General features: G+C 43.7%; 1 protein-coding gene across 3 annotated transcripts in view; it reads right to left on the bottom strand.

Annotated features, from left to right (window-relative positions):
• Positions 1-18,713, bottom strand: part of LOC127410382 (ras-specific guanine nucleotide-releasing factor RalGPS2-like) — a 198,312-nt gene that overhangs the window by 89,088 nt on the left and 90,511 nt on the right. For all 3 annotated transcript variants that reach the window (XM_051645616.1, XM_051645618.1, XM_051645617.1), the window contains one exon: positions 12,696-12,779. In XM_051645616.1, the coding sequence (XP_051501576.1) occupies positions 12,696-12,779 (84 nt within the window). The remainder of the gene's footprint in view (positions 1-12,695; positions 12,780-18,713) is intronic.

Below are 18,713 nucleotides of genomic sequence, written 5' to 3'. Positions count from 1 at the left end.
ACTACTGAACGATGATAACACTACTGATGATCAGCTAACTACTGAATGATGACAACACTACTGATGATCAGCTAACTACTGCACGATGATAACACTACTGATGATCAGCTAACTACTGAACGATGACAACATTACTGATGACCAGCTTACTACTGGACGATGTCACCACAACTGATGATCAGCCAACTACAGGACATTGACAACACTACTGATGATCAGCTTACAATTGGACGATGAAAACACTACTGATGATCAGCTAACTACTGAACGATGACAACACAACTGATGATCAGCTAACTACTGAATGATGACAACACTACTGATGATCAGCTAACTACTGCACGATGATAACACTACTGATGATCAGCTAACTACTGAACGATGACAACACAACTGATGATCAACTAACTACTGAACGATGATAACACTACTGATGATCAGCTAACTACTGAATGATGACAACACTACTGATGATCAGCTAACTACTGCACGATGATAACACTACTGATGATCAGCTAACTACTGAACGATGACAACACTACTGATGATCAGCTAACTATTGGACGATGACAGCACTACTGATGATCAGCTAACTACTGAACGATGACAACACCACTGATAATCAGCTAACTATTGGACAATGACAACACTACCGATGATAAGCTAACTATTGGATGATGACAACCCTACCAATGATCAGCTAACTACTGAACGATGACAACACTACTGATTATCAGATCAGATAACTACTGAACGATGACAACACTACTGATGATCAGCTAACTATTGGACGATGACAACACTACCGATGATCAGCTCACTACTGGACAATGACAACACCACCGATGATCAGCTAACTATTGGACAGAGATGGAAACTCGAGTCTGTGACTCATCTCGAGTTGCACTTAAGTTGCCAAAAAATTACTTGTGATTCGACTCGGACTCGTAAACAATTGACTTGAGACTTGACTTGGACTCGTAATCATAGACTTGTGAAAAACACAAGTCATTTTGCAACTGTTTTGCCCACCGATGTGACTACAGAGTTGGCCAACTCTCCCTCTCTCTGTTTATGTTCTGCCGTTTTCTTTTAAGCAATATCAAATGGCACACACTTCAAAAGTGGAATGAAACCACACTATTTGCTGCCCGGAATAATGGACAAAGCAGCCCGAGCGCAGAGCAGCTGTACTTACGCGTCTCAACCTCACAGTTCACATTACAGCGCTGTGAGGACCAGTGAGATGCACGGCGCGAGTCACGGAAACATTTGAATTCGGCACAAAATTCTCTGGTGCAAACCTCTCGGTGAACAAACATTGAACCGCCTGACAAAAAAAAAGCATTGACGCTGAGAAAACACAGTGACATGCACAGACATAAATCAGCATACTTTTCACATCACCACCTTTATTATGAATTTATTATAATAACACTAACCGTATTGACTCTAGTATTTTAGGCAGAAATATATTCATAATAAATATTATATTACTACTACAGCTCTGTTAAATTTATAATAGGCTACACAAGGGAAGTAAGGGACTATCATTATTTTTTGTTACAACTTTAAATATTTATAAGGCAGTTTAAAAGTGTTTTTATTTTAAGTTTGTATTTATAGTTTTAAATGTTGTAGGATACTGTTTTTCTTTTATAAAACACCGAAGTTTGTGTGGCAGCGGGGGCGTGGTCAAGCATCTCTCCGGAGAGAGAGAAAGCGGTAAGGGCGCTTACACCTGAGTTAAATTATGTCTAACACCTGTCTCTAATTTCAGTGAGCACGGGGAGAGCGGCATAAATAGAGCCACACCGCAGGTAGAGGAGAGAGAGAGCCTGGGCACTAGAGACCTTATTGTGAAGCCAAGAGCTTATGATTGCAAAGTTTATTTGTCTGAAGTAGTTGTTTATTTTTAGAGTGAATTATTGAACACTGTGAAAGCCCTGGAAGAGTGCATTTGCTGCAGTGGAGAGAATAAAACACTTACCTGAACCAGAAAATCTGCTTCTTGCCTCCTTTCACTGAGAAGTGTTACACTGGTGCCGAAAACCGGGATTGAAGGTTTGAAGATGGACTGAATTCGCCCCGTAGAGTCCTCCCAGTTGGCTGAGATCCTCCAAGCCCTCGCTGGCTTACATCGGAGCCACCAGCAATCCCTGCTTGAGCTCCAGCAAGATCAAGACCGCCGGTTTGTGGAGCTCATGCGCGCTCAAGCAGAGGACCGACAGGTGATCCGGAGCCTCCACAGCCAGGAGGCATTCCCAGCCGCGACCCCGGACACCCACATGCCGTTACCCCCGCCTACATTACTGAAGATGGGGTGGCGGATGACCCAGAGGCGTTCCTGGATCTCTTTGAGCGCACCGCCGAGATCTGGGGCTGGCCGCTCGGCCAGTGGGCGGCCCGACTCATACCGCTACTGTCCGGGGAAGCCCAGCTCGAGGCTCAACAACTACCAGCGACGAGCCTCCTGGCTTACGGAGACTTAAAGAAAGCCATCCTGCAACGGGTTGGTCGGAGTCCGGAAGAAAGTCGTCAACTCTTCCGGAGCCTGAAGCTGGAGAGCTCCGACCACCCGTTTGCCTTCGCCCAACAGCTCCGCGACGCCTGCTGAAGATGGTTGCTAGCGGGGGACCGTGGCATCGACGGATCATCGACCAGGTGGTACTGGACCAATTAATACATCAACTGCCAAAAGGGACAGCGGAGTGGGTCCAGTGCCACCGCCCGGCGTCGCTGGAGGAAGCCATCCAGCTTGCGGAGGACCACATGGCGGCGATCCCGAGGGCGGAAGAGCCCTCCCACTCTCTCTCTCTTCCCCCTGTCTCATTTCCCTCCCCCATCTCCTCTCGTTCTGCTCTCTCTCCAGGTCCCGTTCTTGCCCCACGCAGACGAGGAGGACTTCAGCCACTGAGACCAGTTCCCCGGGTGTGTGAGCTGACATCTTCCCCTATCCCGATGCCCCGCCACTCTCCCCCTCGGGGGGGGGGGTGCCCGCCGACGCAAGTGCGGGCGTAGCGCCTGGGCCAGCCTGCTGGAGGTGCGGGGACCCGGACCACTTCCGGGATCAGTGCCCTCTGATGGAGCTGGGGATGGTGGTGCGTGTCTCTGACCTCCCGCAGGCTGCCCCCGACAGGGCCGGAGTGTACCGGATACCGGTAAGTGTCAAGGGGGGTACTCACCAAGCATTGGTGGACACCGGGTGTAATCAAACCACTATCCACCAACGCTTGGTTCAACCCGAGGGATTGGGCACAACTAAAATGGTGAGGGTGAAGTGTGTGCATGGGTATATTTACAAGTATCCGGTGGTGACCCTGACGATTAAATTCCAGGGGAAAAAGCATAGAGTGCAGGCCGCGGTTAGTTCCCGCCTCACCCATCCGCTGATTTTGGGGGACTGATTGGCCTGATTTTAGAGTTTTATTAAAGGGAATTTGCGCAGATGGGTCATGTATGAAGTTAGGGAGATATGCAATGTGCGATGCTCTGGCAGGGGAGGCGGAGCCGGGGCCGTCCTCAACAGCTTCGCGTCATAATGACGAGAGAGGGGGAGAGGCTGCAGCCCCTCCCCTTCTCAGGGAATTCCCTGAGGGGGATTTCCCTTTGGAGCAGTCGCGAGACAAAACCCTCAAACACGCCTTCGACCAAATGAGAGTCATCGACGGTCAACGTCTCCAGCCGGACATCGTCCTTTCATACCCCTAATTTGCGATTATAAATGAGCGGTTGTATAGAGTGACACAGGACGCTCAGACTAAAGAGGATACAACCCAACTTTTGATTCCAAGGAGCCGTCGGGAAATGGTATTCCAGGCGGCTCATTATAATCCCATGGCGGGTCACTTAGGAGAAAGTAAAACACTGAACCGTCTAATAGCCCATTTCTATTGGCCGGGCATTGGCGGCAATGTCCGCAGGTGGTGTGCAGCATGCCGCGAATGCCAGCTGGTTAACCCACCGGCCACCCCAAAAGCGCCATTGCACCCTCTCCCTTTGATCGAGGTCCCCTTTGAGAGAATTGGAATGGACCTCGTCAGGCCAGTAGAACGGTCAGCACGCGGACATCGCTTTGTATTGGTCCTAGTGGACTATGCAACGCGATATCCGGAAGCAGTGCCTCTTCGCAACATCTCAGCACGCAGTGTTGCGGAGGCACTCTTCAAAATAATCTCCCGGGTGGGGATTCCGAAAGAAATCCTCACCGATCAGGGCACAACGTTTATGTCACGGACACTACGCAAACTGTACGAGTTGTTAAGTATTAAATCGATTCGCACCAGCGTAAACCATCCTCAAACGGATGGCCTGGTGGAATGATTTAATAAAACCCTCAAAAACATGTTTTGTAAGTTCGTGCACGACGATGCTAGAAATTGGGATAAATGGCTCGACCCCCTGTTATTTGCAGTACGAGAGGTCCCGCAAGCCTCCACTGGCTTCTCCTCATTCGAGCTGCTGTATGGGCGAAATGAAATTCAATACGTTCTTGATCTTAGAGCAAAACTCCACACTTTGGGACAGCTAACACAGGAGAATTTGCTCCAAGCTCAAGAACGACAGTGCCGACTGTATGACAGGGGAACTCAGCTAAGGGAATTTGCACCGGGAGATAAAGTGCTTGTATTGCTTCCCACATCGAGCTCTAAATTACTCGCCAAGTGGCAAGGACCCTTTGAGGTCACACGACGAGTGGGAGATCTCGATTATGAGGTTAAACGAACCGATAGAGGGGGTGCACATCAAATATACCACCTCAATCTCCTGAAATTGTGGAGGGAGGCGGTTCCCGTGACGTTGGCTATGGTAGTTCCCGAGAAGGCGGAGCTCGGACCGGAGGTGAGTTCAAAACATAAACAGTTCACCCCAGTCACTTGCGGAGACCACCTCTCACCGAGTCAACTCGCGGAGGTTGCTAGGTTGCAACAGGAGTTTGCGGATGTGTTCTCCCCTCTACCGGGACGTACAAACCTCATCCATCACCACATCGAGACCGAGCCGAGGGTCGTGGTACATAGCCGCCCCTATCGATAACCCGAACACAAGAAGAAAAACGTTCGTGAAGAATTGGATGCAATGCTCGATATGGGGGTAATAGAAGAATCCCACAGCGATTGGTCCAGCCAAGTTGTTCTAGTGCCTAAGAGCGATGGGTCTGTACGGTTCTGTGTGGATTATAGGAAAGTCAACGCGGTGTCTAAATTTGATGCGTATCCAATGCCTCGCGTTGATGAGTTGCTCGATCGGTTGGGCACTGCTCGATTTTATTCGACATTGGATTTAACGAAGGGTTATTGGCAGATCCCCTTGACACCAATTTCCCGTGAGAAAACCGCCTTCTCCACACCGTTTGGATTACACCAATTTGTGACACTTCCGTTCAGTTTGTTTGGAGCCCCGGCTACGTTTCAGCGTCTCATGGACCGAATCCTCGGACCGCATTCAGCTTACGCCGCTGCCTATTTAGATGACATCATCATTTATAGCAATGATTGGCAGCGGCACATGCAACATCTGAGGGTGGTTCTGAGATCGCTGCGCCGAGCGGGACTCGCAGCGAACCCAAAGAAGTGCGCGATTGGGCAGGTGGAGGTACGGTATCTGGGGTTCCACTTGGGCCACGGGCAAGTGCGTCCCCAAATTGACAAGACAGCGGCGATTGCAACCTGCCCGAGGCCCAAGACCAAAAAGGGGGTGAGACAGTTCCTGGGGCTGGCTGGCTACTATAGAAGGTTCGTACCAAATTATTCAGACGTCAACAGCCCGCTGACTGATCTCACTAAAAAGGGAGCTCCAGACCCGGTCCAGTGGACGGAGCAGTGTCAGCAGGCTTTCACGCAAGTTAAAGCTGCACTTTGCGGGGGGCCGCTTTTACATTCACCTGACTTCTCTCTCCCTTTTGTTTTACAGACAGATGCTTCAGACAGGGGGCTGGGGGCCGTGCTCTCGCAGGTGATGGAAGGGGAGGAGCGCCCGGTGCTGTACATTAGCCGTAAGCTCTGGTTGAGGGAAACTAAGTACAGCACCGTGGAAAAGGAGTCATCAAGTGGGCGGTCCTCACTCTCCGATACTACCTGTTGGGGCGGGCCTTCACCCTCTGCTCCGATCACGCCCCACTCCAGTGGCTCCACCGCATGAAAGATACCAATGCCCGGATCACCCGTTGGTATCTGGCTCTTCAGCTGTTTAAGTTCAAGGTGGTCCACAGACCGGGAGCGCAGATGGCTGTCGCCGACTTCCTTTCCAGGGAGTGGTAGGCAGGCCGGATGCCGCCCCGGCCTGAGTCGGGCAGTGGGGATATGTGGCAGCGGGGGCGTGGTCAAGCATCTCTCCGGAGAGAGAGAAAGCGGTAAGGGCGCTTACACCTGAGTTAAATTATGTCTAACACCTGTCTCTAATTTCAGTGAGCATGGGGAGAGCGGCATAAATAGAGCCACACCGCAGGTAGACGAGAGAGAAAGCCTGGATACTAGAGACCTTATTGTGAAGCCAAGAGCTTATGATTGCAAAGCTGAGAGTTTATTTGTCTGAAGTAGTTGTTTATTTTTAGAGTGAATTACTGAACACTGTGAAAGCCCTGGAAGAGTGCATTTGCTGCAATGGAGAGAATAAAACGCTTACCTGAACCAGAAAACCTCCTTTCACTGAGAAGTGTTACAGTTTGTTTTATAGAAATCATGTTACATTTGACCAAGATGACGATCCATACTTGATTTTATCTGAGGTAACCATGGTCTTGTTACAGATAAATACCACAGTTTAAACTATAAAAACTATGGTACATTTTCATAAGGGCAAATGCAAAATAGAATAAAGGGCTTTAAAGCCCTAAAAATGTATGGACAAAGCTGGTTTTCCTTCTGTGTAAATATGTTCTCTTTTTATGAAGAAGAAAAAAATGGATAGTTAATTGATTGTTTCCTAAATATAAATAAAATCCATGATTAAAGTAAAACCTTTCGTACTTTATTAGACATACATAAGAACAAGGCAATCCCTTAAAGTAGTCAGTTTTAATATTTGAACACTGAATTAGCCTTATACGGGGTTTATTAAACTAACCAGCTACAGATAAAGAACTAGTCTATTGCCAAAAAAAAAAAAAGACTTGACTTAGACTTGTGAACAAAGACTTGAGACTTGACTTCGACTCCACCTCAAAGACTTGAGACTTGACTTGGACCTGGATCTCAGGGACTTGTGAACATGTCTGCTATTGGACAATGACAACACTACTGATGATCAGCTAACTATTGGACGATGGCAACCTTACCGATGATCAGCTAACTACTGAGAGATGACATCACTTCCAATGATCAGCTAACTACTGAACAATGATAACACTACTGATGATCAGCTAAGGTCTGAACAATTACAACACTAATGATGATCAGCTAACTTCTGAGGAATGACAACACTACTGATGATCAGCTAAGGTCTGAACAATGACAACACAAATGATGATCAGCTAACTTCTGAGCAATGACAACACTACTGATGATCAACTAACTACTGGTCAATGACACCACTACTGATGATCAGCTAAACAGCAGACAGTGACAACACTACTGATGATCAGCTAACTAGTGGAGAGTGACAACACCACCGATGATCAGCTCACTATTGGACGATGACAACACTACCGATGATCAGCTCACTATTGTACGATGAAAACACTACCGATGATCAGCTCTCTATTGGACGATAACAACACTACTGATGATCAGCTAACTACTGAGAGATGACATCAATTCCAATGATCAGCTAACTACTGAACAATGACAACACTACTGATGATCAGCTAACTTCTGAGCAATGACAACACTATTGATGATCAGCTAACTACTGATCAATGACACCACCATTGACGATCAGCTAACTACTGGACATTGACAACAATACTGATGATCAACTATCAACTGAACGATGCCACCACAACTGAAAATAAGCTAAATACTAAACAATGACAACACTACTAATGATTAGCTATCTACTGGACGATGCCACCGCCACCGATGATCAGGTACCCACTGGACGATGACACCACTACTGTTGATCAGTTAAATACTAAACAATGAAACCCCTACTGATGATCAGCTAACTATGAATGATGACAACACTACTGATGATCAGCAAACTACTAAACGATGAGAACACTACTGATGATCAGCTAACTACTGAACGATGACAACACTACTGATGATCCGCTAACTACTGAATGATGACAACACCACTGATGATCAGCTAACTACTGAACAATGACAACACTACTGATTATCAGCTAACTATTGGACGATGACAACACTACAGATGATCAGCTAAATACTGGACAATGACAACACTACCGATGATCAGCTAAATACTGGACAATGACAACACTACTGATGATCAGCTAGCTACTGGACGATGACAACACTACCGATGATCAGCTAACTACTGAGAGATGACATCACTTCCAATGATCAGCTAAATACTGAACAATGACAACACTACTGATGATCAGCTAACTTCTGAGCAATGACAACACTACTGATGATCAGCTAACTACTGGACACTGATAACACTACTGATGATCAGCTAACAACTGAACGATGCCATCACCACTGATGATCAGCTAACTACTGGTCAATGACACCACCATTGACGATCAGCTAACTACTGGACATTGATAACACTACTGATGATTAGCTAACAACTGGACGATGCCACTACCACTGATGATCAGCTAACTACTGAACGATGACAACACTACTGATGATCAGCTAACTATTGGATGATGACAACACTACTGATGATCAGCTAACTATTGGACGATGACAACACTACTGATGATCAGCTAACTACTGAACGATGACAACACCACTAATGATCAGCTAACTACAAAGGCAAAGGCAGGCCTAACACAGTCGTAAAACCTAACTCAAGCCCCCACATTCCAAGTCGTAAATTATACTGAAAAAATCGCGCCAAAATCAAACAAAGGGAGTCCAAAACAGACTACAAATCCCATGAAGCCTTGCTCACTAAAGGATCGAACTTTCAACTCCTACTGGATGAGGCACACAACAGAACGTCCCTCAAACATGACATCATCAGGAGTTGAAATACCTCTGAAATGCTTCCGGGATTTGCTTCCAGCAACTTTGTTTGCAGTGTGTAGATGCAGCTCATTGCTGCTCTCAGGTGCAACCTCGTGGCACAAGGAAGTAACGTCCGACTTGAAACTGTGGCCATACAATCTCGCTGGACGAGTTGAGATTACACTGTGTACAACCGAACACTCTAACGGATCCGAAGGAGACCGCCGAGCAATCCGCATCTTCATCCGTTTGCTTGCAGAAGTGAAGAGATTAAAGATTTCTCTTCCATCTTCAATCAAGTCGACATTTCTGAAGTTCTCCGCCAGCCCGCCGAGAATCAACAGCCGTGCCCACCAACAGAGCGAGGAAACGGCCTCCCGTTATCACATGAGCCTCAAGGAACCGGGTCGGAGTTAAAGGACGGAGGGACAAACATTCTACCTGTGTCTTCATGCGATTCAAGTAAGAGGTTTACGTCTGGGCAGAGATAGAATATTATAGTGTGTTATTCTTGTGTTTCAAGGTTTTTTTTTGCTTGTACAGTTTACGGACAGCCATGTCCGCTCATTATTAATACTCAGGGTATTAATTATCACAAATTTGTTTTGCTGTATTGTGGTCCAACCAAATTGGACTGTTGTGCATTTTCGCCATCGCAGGTGAAACTGGCAAACTGAGTTATCCACTAAAGAGTCAACGAACGTGGGACTTTTACGAGCCGTCCACCGCATCTCTGAGTGGTAAACTAACAGCTGCTTTCTCTCCCACGATCGCGAAATCGGTTTTAGGGCTGTCACTTAATTCTCTCTCTCTCTCTCTCGTACTAACCACACATACACACTGTCACACACACATCTTATGTGTTATAGGATTATTTTAGTTTCCATATCTAATCATATCACTGTTTAGTTTGTAGTTGTTTACTGCATAAATAAACTTTGTTTATGTTACAAAGAGAAGTGTTTTGGTTTGTTTTGCATACGCCTGTGTCATGCTGACGGGATGTCAGTGCACGGATTCAAGCCTTCATTCTTTGTTTTTTTCTTTCCGAAAATCGATATTCTAACTACTAGTCAATGACAACACCACTGATGATCAGCAAACTACTGAATGATGACAACATTACTGATGATCAGCTAACTACTGGACAATGACAACAAAACTGATGATCAGCTAACTACTAAACAATGACAACACTACTGATAATTAGCTTTATACTGGATGATGCCACCGCCACTGATGATCAGGTAACCACTGGACAATGACACCACTACTGATGATCAGCTAAATACTAAACAATGACAACACTACTGATGATCAGCTAACTACTGAACGATGACAACACTACTGATGATCAGCTAACTACTAAATTATGACAACATTACTGATGATCAGCTAACTACTGAACAATGACAACACTATTGATGATCAGTTAACTACTAAACGATGACAACATTACTGATGATCAGCCAACTACTGGACAATGACAACAATACTGATGATTAGCTAACTACTGAACAATGACAACACTACTGATGATCAGTTAACTACTAAACGATGACAACATTACTGATGATCAGCCAACTACTGGACAATGACAACAATACTGATGATCAGCTAACTACTAAACAAAGACAACACTTCTGATGACCAGCTAACTATTGGAAAATGACATTACTGATGACCAGCTGACTACTGAATGATGGCAAGAATATAGGTGATCAGCTAATTACTGAACTATGACAAAACTACTGATGATACACAAAGCCACTCCCCTCTAGTCTTATAACACACACACACACGTTGGTGCAGCTATCCTTATAAGGACTCTCCATAGACAATGATTTTTATACAGTACAAACTATAGATTCTATCCCCTCACCCTAACCCTACCCCTCACAAAAAACTTTCTGCATTTTTTATAAAAAAAAAAAAAAAACATTGTTTAGTATGTTTTTAAGCAATCTGAATTACGGGGACACTCATAAACCACATTTATAGCATAATACCTAAATAATCACCAGTTTGTAACCTGAAAAAAAAGTCGTTGTAAACCACCCAAACCCGCCCACACACACACACACAGTATTGTTGGCTGCTGGTGTGGACAGGGTGACTCCCTCCCTGGCGGAGTCAGTTTTTAATGACAATAAAATGTGCAGAATGAGACTTCTATATCCAGCTAATGTTAAAGTCTATCCAGAACTTTTTGTTCTCGCCTTCCAAGCATCATCCTTCAGAGAGTACATTTGTGCTGGCTGGCGAGTGTGTGTGTGTGGATTCCCAAACAGCCGTTTGAGCCGTTTTGAGGATGTATATTGACAAAAGTTTCCACAGAACATAAATTCCTTACTGACACTCTCATAGTTATTACAGAGCACTGGCCATATAGTCAGGGGAGTCTGTGTTTTTGTGTGTGTGCATAAGTCTTAAAGTGGGGGATTATTAAGGTGCAGAAAACTTCTGCATTGCTTACAAGCTTCAGGTATCCAACAGTCATTCCCTTCTGATTAAACACTGTCAGCTTCTGCCAATTACAAAACAGTGATTGCACAAAAAAAGTTATACACACTCAGAGGGGACGACATATTTCTTAAAAGGCCAAATGGATGAAATCAAAGTTTCTTTACCCCAGTGTGTGTCAAACAGCTCAGCTGAGATCCTCACTCAGACCTCACTGCAGACAACCACATTACCTGCTGTCACTACATCCATAATGTCAGTTCTAGTTCATAATTTCCCACTTGCCATGTAATGTCCCAATCAACTGATTCTGACAAGTTTATACACAACAAGGTTCGCTACGTTAACATGAAGAGTCCAAATCCCTTGAACAAGAAGCCTGACGGTGACATCATTTTCCAATCTAGGCAATCCAAGCCAATAAAGCTAAGTGATATAAGCCAGAAATGTACTGCAAGTACACATACACAGATGCAAATGCTTGGCCAATGCTTTAAAATCATGTGATTCCATTGTACATAACTGACTGGGCATTCTTGTATACTGCAGGAGTAACAAACCTCAGTACTTTAAACACTACTGATGATTACCTTCAAATGTCGCTGACATTAGTGGTTACAGATGTGTTAATCTCAGGTAGCTAGTTTTACACATGTCGACAGTTTAACTACTTTAGGTTATCAAATTTGTTTAGCAAGTTTCTCTTCCAACTGTTGCTTCACATTGACAGCAGTTGATCTGAAAGATTAACATGACTGGAAAAGACAGTTTAAACCAATGTCTGCTATATAGCCCCTTGAGGCAGCTCTGACAATGCAATACACAGCATTTGCGCTCACCTACTTGCGTACAGTACGTATTGAGCCATGGGCACAATAATGTATGTTTTAACCCTCTACCCTCCAAAGGGCTCTGATTGGCTTTCACTACTCATGGGATAAAAGCAAAGGTAAGGTCGGAGCAATGGAGCAGTAGTTACTGCATGTGATTTAGACACAAAGCAGTGGTGCTTACGTGGGAGATGCACTGAATCCAGCCTGCGACTCATTATGATACCATTGCCTTTTTCTCTTGCCAATATTTTTTGTTTCCTTTCTATTGCCTGTGTCAATAAAAATGGCAAAAAATGTTGCTGTGTCTGTGTTTTACCTGGTTGAACCGTCGTGTGAAGGCCACAGCGTTTGGTGCTGAACTGTGCTTCTCCTTCTTATTCCAGCCACAACTAGAGAGCTCCTGAAATAAACAAAACAAATATATAGTCACAAAAACAAAGCGAGGAACTGTTCCAGTGACCACATAAGTGAAGACCAACTGGTTTGTGATAGGAGGAACTGGACAGAATCAATCAAGTCAACCATAACTGGACTGAGCACAACAGGAGACAGCAACCGGTTCACAGAGTGCCAAAAGAAGGGATGTGCTTACAATAGTTGACTAGTTGTCCAACTTGACCCGTCGACTAGTGAGGTTGGCTTTTTTAGTGTCAAGTTATGCTCCACGCAACTGTTTTTGAACACACGGACATGGCTTACGTAAACACCCACTTATAAATGCAGCCCATCGGAGTTAGATTAATCTGAAACAAGCCTAATTATACAGGACTTCTTTAAGACAGATTAGTCAATTACCTGTTCAGGCAACCCACTGACTTGTGGGTTTTGAAATGTAGATTTTCACATCCAAGCAAATTGACTCAGGACACCCAAGTCCCAGAGATGGGGTGGAGATCTCTTATGGCCACTGACCCCCAGAAAGCAGTGGTTGGGGCTTCTTATAAATTAAGACTTCAAAACCTTCTCTGTCTGTCATACTCACACTTTTTCACTTGGTTATTTTGCATTTAAACACTGGAGTTAACTGCCAATCGTGTTGAACTCGCTGTCTCGCTTGCACTGATTGACTGAACAAAATAATAGTACTATCACATATACACACCGGACAGAAAGCGGGGCAGAGGAATCGGGTCATCCCATAACATCGCCGGATTGAACAGCAGCTGGGTGTGCTGGGGATCTAGCACAAGGGGTAATATTCTGGTAACTAGTAAATGTAACGATGAATGAATTAATGAACATTACATTTATATAGCGCTTTTCTGACACTACACTCAAAGCGCTTTGCATAGTGAACAGGGGACTCTGCTCAACCACCACCAGTGTGCAGCATCCACCTGGATGATGCGACGGCAGCCACACACCAGCTAATGGTGGAGAGGAAAGAGTACAGTGATACAGCCAATTGAAGTATGGGGATTATTAGGAGGTCAATGGGGGAATTTAGCCAGGACACCGGGGTTACACCCCTACTCTTCACGAGAAGTGCCCTGGGATTTTTCATGACCACAGAGAGTCAGAACCTCGGTTTAACGCCTTATCCAAAAGATGGTGCCTTTTTACAGTATAGCGTCCCCATCACTATACTGGGGCATTAGGACCCACACAGACCGCAGAGTGAGCACCCCCTGCTGGCCTCACTAACACCTCTTCCAGCAGCAACCTTAGTTTCCCCAGGAGGTCTCCCATCCAGGTATTGTCCAGGCTCAACCCTGCTTAGTTTCAGTGGGCAACCAGTCTAGAGCTACAGGGTGATATGGCTGCTGAATTATACGATACATATTCAGAGTATTTTACAAATTTATCTGGAGCTCGACAGTAATGAGCTAACTTGTGTGGCAATACCTTGAGTGTAGATTAACTGTCGAGAAGCAACTTGGCAAATTTGGCATGAATGGCTGAACAGCTTACTACAAATAGCCACACCCCAAACTCATGCTATAGGTTAAGCTCGAAAGGGATGGGTGGGGCTGAGCAGGTCGCTCAAAAAATAAACATCAATGTTTTAATAGCTCCTGGGAGGCTCATTGTTTATAAGTTTTGGGGGAGGTAAACCCACGAATCTTACTTATAGGTGCCAATGAACAATAAACTGGGAAAGTAAAATGTATTTTGACGTAAAAAAAAATAAAGTAAAAAAAAAATAAAATAAAAAAAAGTTACATTACCTTTAACAATATGTAACAATAGTTGGAAGTGCTCCAGTGGATAAGCATTAATCATGCTAATCTCCAAGGCACGAACATGAAACCTCAACTTTGATTGTTCCATTGTGTAAGAAATAATCTGTTAGCTTCAACATCACAGCTGCCATGACAGACTGATATATACGGCATTTCAGCTATGCTAGGAAATGTACATTTGGAACCTCCTAACCGTAATTATGCAGTCAAGAATGTTATTTAATTACGTTAAGCGTTCAGACATTTTCCAGCAGAGAATCCATTTAAAATGAGCAGTTAGCACCATTAAAGCAAAAACAAATCTAATACACATTTAACCACACAGAGGGATTTGATTCCCGGCAGCTGTCAGTAATGGGACGTGAATTGAGATATTTCCCAGATGGGACTTTAAGAAGAACCCCACAGTTGAATAACTGTAATGAAATTAAAGATCATAACACACTGATCAGGTTTGACAAGAGCATATTAATGCATATGCAAAGAATGACTGATTTGGTCCATCAGGAACATACCTTAAACCCAACACCCACATAAACACAAGTTCTCATGAGGTCACACTACCACACAGAGCGACTTCATGAGGTAACTTGTGGAGGATGGAGGCAGGAGCTTAGCAACATACACAAACACAGATGTGAGTTGATGGGCCAACATACACAAATATATATAACACCAACAAAAATCAAAACATACCAATGAGATCAGTCCAGCTGAATTAATTTCTACATATGAAACAAATCTGCAAATGCTGCCTCATTTAAGGAACGGGTGAAAAATTACCAATTGAGGTGCAGTGAAATTAATTGTTACCCACTCTACAGAGCAAAACAAGGTTTAAAATGACTGATTGACTGATTTCCATTCTCAGTCTCTCTAAGTGATGTAATGTATTTCTAAGGTAGTGCCAAACTAAACAACTGCTTTTATGTAATTTAATCATATGCAATTGGTCCAGCTGGCAGATCCTCAATGTTAACACTGGGTTATTCAAACAGTTACATGACAACCATATCCTACAAATGGAGGTGGTGCACCCTAATGGTTCAAAATTTGTTTTCATTGTTTTCCAAAAGTATGTGGATATGGAGAGTCACAGAGAGCGACTTGGAGACTAGGAGAGTAGGGGTGCACAGGTATTCATCAGTCTGTTGCATGTTTAATTTATAAGACTTTATGGAATTTTGTTGGAGGCACTGAATACGAGATATCCTTAAGCACACTAGTATACCTCCATTTTCCATCAACTAACATTACAAAACTGTAAAAGTAGAATTGTCACTCTTGTGCCACTGAGCTAATGCACCAATATGGTGTTGGTGGGACATCCTTGGTGTGTTTGCACCAACTGTGGTGTGTTTCTGTCTTTTATATTCCTTTCTTTCAATCTCTTTAATGTCCCCTGAAATGCATTGACTGTTGTGAGTGTGTGTGTGTGTGTGCCTAAGCATAAATACCTATTTAAACAGAACAATCTGTCATGCCCTAAAAAAGACACAATTGCTAACCTTATAGATGTTTAAAAGTGCAGTATGTAAGATTCAGAAACCCTTGTTATTAATGACACCTGTGGCCGTTAAGTGAACTGCAGCCAGCTACCTGTTGCTCGATCGCGCACACACTCCATAGGGATGCGAGCAAGCATCGACCAAAACAATGATGTAATGTACAAAGAGACTGAACGTGATTCACCGACATCATGCTGACAGATGAGGTAGCATAAAAAAAATTACACAGTTATGATTGTTTTACTACAAACATTGAGAATGTATATTATATTTGAATCTCCAGTGCTGGAACAGGGCTAAAACACAGTGTGGATATAGGTCTGACTATGCGAGACTGTAGTTTGAAGTAATCACTTTTCTTTGCAGGATACATTGACTGCATTTATACGATAGCCTATGTCAGCATTAGCTAGCTAGCCAGCTTTATCAATAGCTGTTAGCTAAATTTGGTGGATGATGACAGTAGCTGTTTATAAAATAGACTGTACATTATAAATATGTTGACAATTCAGTATTGATGTGATTCCATCACAACTGTAATTTTGATATATCGATGCGCTATTGTTTTATAATAATAGATTGTATATATTTTCTGTATAATCAAGCTACGTTACACTAATGAATGGGTCTTTTGCATTATCTTGAACATTGTCTAGCATTCATTTCATGTGTTATTGTAGTTTACCTTGCTGAATAATTACAGAATAACATTGTTTATTACAGTTACTGTGAATCAGCATACCCGAATTTTAGTATAAAGAGAAGATTGTTGAAATTATTTGAAAGTTACGAAGCAAGGAAGCTTGCAATTTGTCAGCGTTAGCAGGCAAGATCAAGTTTGCTAAAATTACACAGATCAATCCCTATGGCACTATATTTCACATGCTTTGCAGTTATGTAAGCTTACCTGTCCAATAAGAAGAACGCCAATTCAGGGTCGGTTTTGATCCCCAAAACCGAACGAAGGTCCCTCCAGGAATCAAATGCCCTGCAGATGTTCACTCTAGTTTTCACTCTACCACAATCACGTTCCCGCTTAGCTAGACTGGATTCAGTAGATAAATGTTTTTTTGGCTTACTCAGAGTTTTTGTAGGAGGCGGTGTTGTGCTGGGAGCCGGACGTTTGCTGGATTCCATCTCTAAGATAACGTTACCTAGCGTTGTAGACAGTTGTCGCTACTAAACAGTGGAAGAAAAAGCACTGAGGCAAGGCTCTCGGGAGTGCGCATAAACGTCAAATCCTTTGGACTTTCCCGGCAAAAGCGACCCGCTCCCTTCGCGTGAAAATTAGTCTACAGGCTTTAATGGGCTGGGAAGGGATAATTTTTTAAGTTGCGTTACAGCCGTTCACACATTGGCAAAAAAAAGGCGAATATTACATGAAAATTGTTACATATTGCACCTTTAAGAAGATATCAAAATCACAAAATTTCTCCAGATTTAGAAAACAAAACGTGGCCACAGATTCTGGAGGTATCCATGGAAACCAATTAGCCAGCAGGGAATCGTGGGTAAGTAATGGAGCTAGTGCTGATGATTTAGTTTAGTCTGATGTCAGATTTTGATGTTGTCTCTATTCCATGATATGCTACTAATTCACACCTAATTTACTTTACTGAATCTTAATATCAGTACCGTATCTAGAAACCTAGAGCTGGAAATCAAAGAAAGATTTAGAGTTGACAAGATGTGGATGGTCTCCATCCAGTAATATATGGACTCTAATATACACTCAATGAGCACTTTATTAGAAACACCTGTACACCTACTTATTCATGCGATTATCTAATCAGCTAATGGTGTGGCTGCAGTGCAATGCATAAAATCATGCAGATACGGGTCAGGAGCTGCAGTTAATGTTTACATCAACCATCAGAATGGGGAAGAAAGGTGATCTCCGTGTTTTCAGCCGTGGTATGATTGTTGGTGCCAGTCAGGCTGGTTTGTGTATTTCTGTAACTGCTGATCTCCTGGCATTTTCATGCCCAACAGTTTCTAGAGTTTCCTCAGAATGGTGCCAAAAACAAAAAAAAAACACCAAGTGAACAGCAGTTCTGCAGACGGAAACGCCTTGTTGATGAGAGATGTCAACAGAGAATGGCCAGACTGGTCTGAACTGACAGAAAGTATACGGTAACTCAGATAACCATTCTGTACAGTCTGTCTAGTGAGCAGAATAGCATCTCAGAATGCACAACACATCGAATCTTGAGGCAGATGGGCTGCAACGGCAGAAGACCACGTCCACAGTGTTCCAAATAAAGTGCTCAGTAAATGTATTTTTAAGGCTGCACTCATATACAGATGGCCTCAAAACTGGACACAACAACAAAAAGCCAAAAAAGCCCAATTTTGTTTTCAAATAACAAAACTTCTAAAGTAGTTCAGGTTGACTGACACCGCCTATCCTACAATGCACTTCCAGACAAACAAACAACTCCTACATGTGTGTGTCTAAAACCGACCCCCATCTGAACATTATAAATCTAACAACACAACAATTTTCCCAGAAATTGTTCCAGGGAATTTTTTTTCTCTCTCTCTTCTGCATAAGAGGTTTCGCCTTGTAAAAACAGTACAAAAGGGAAAATGTACATGCCATATGTATTGTCCATTAATCTGAATCTCTCTATGGAGTCTGTA

This window comes from Myxocyprinus asiaticus, chromosome 19 (assembly GCF_019703515.2).
Source record: "Myxocyprinus asiaticus isolate MX2 ecotype Aquarium Trade chromosome 19, UBuf_Myxa_2, whole genome shotgun sequence".
Taxonomy (NCBI): domain Eukaryota; kingdom Metazoa; phylum Chordata; class Actinopteri; order Cypriniformes; family Catostomidae; genus Myxocyprinus; species Myxocyprinus asiaticus.
Note: the sequence above shows the minus strand (reverse complement) of the source record. Positions and strands in the feature narration are given on the sequence as shown.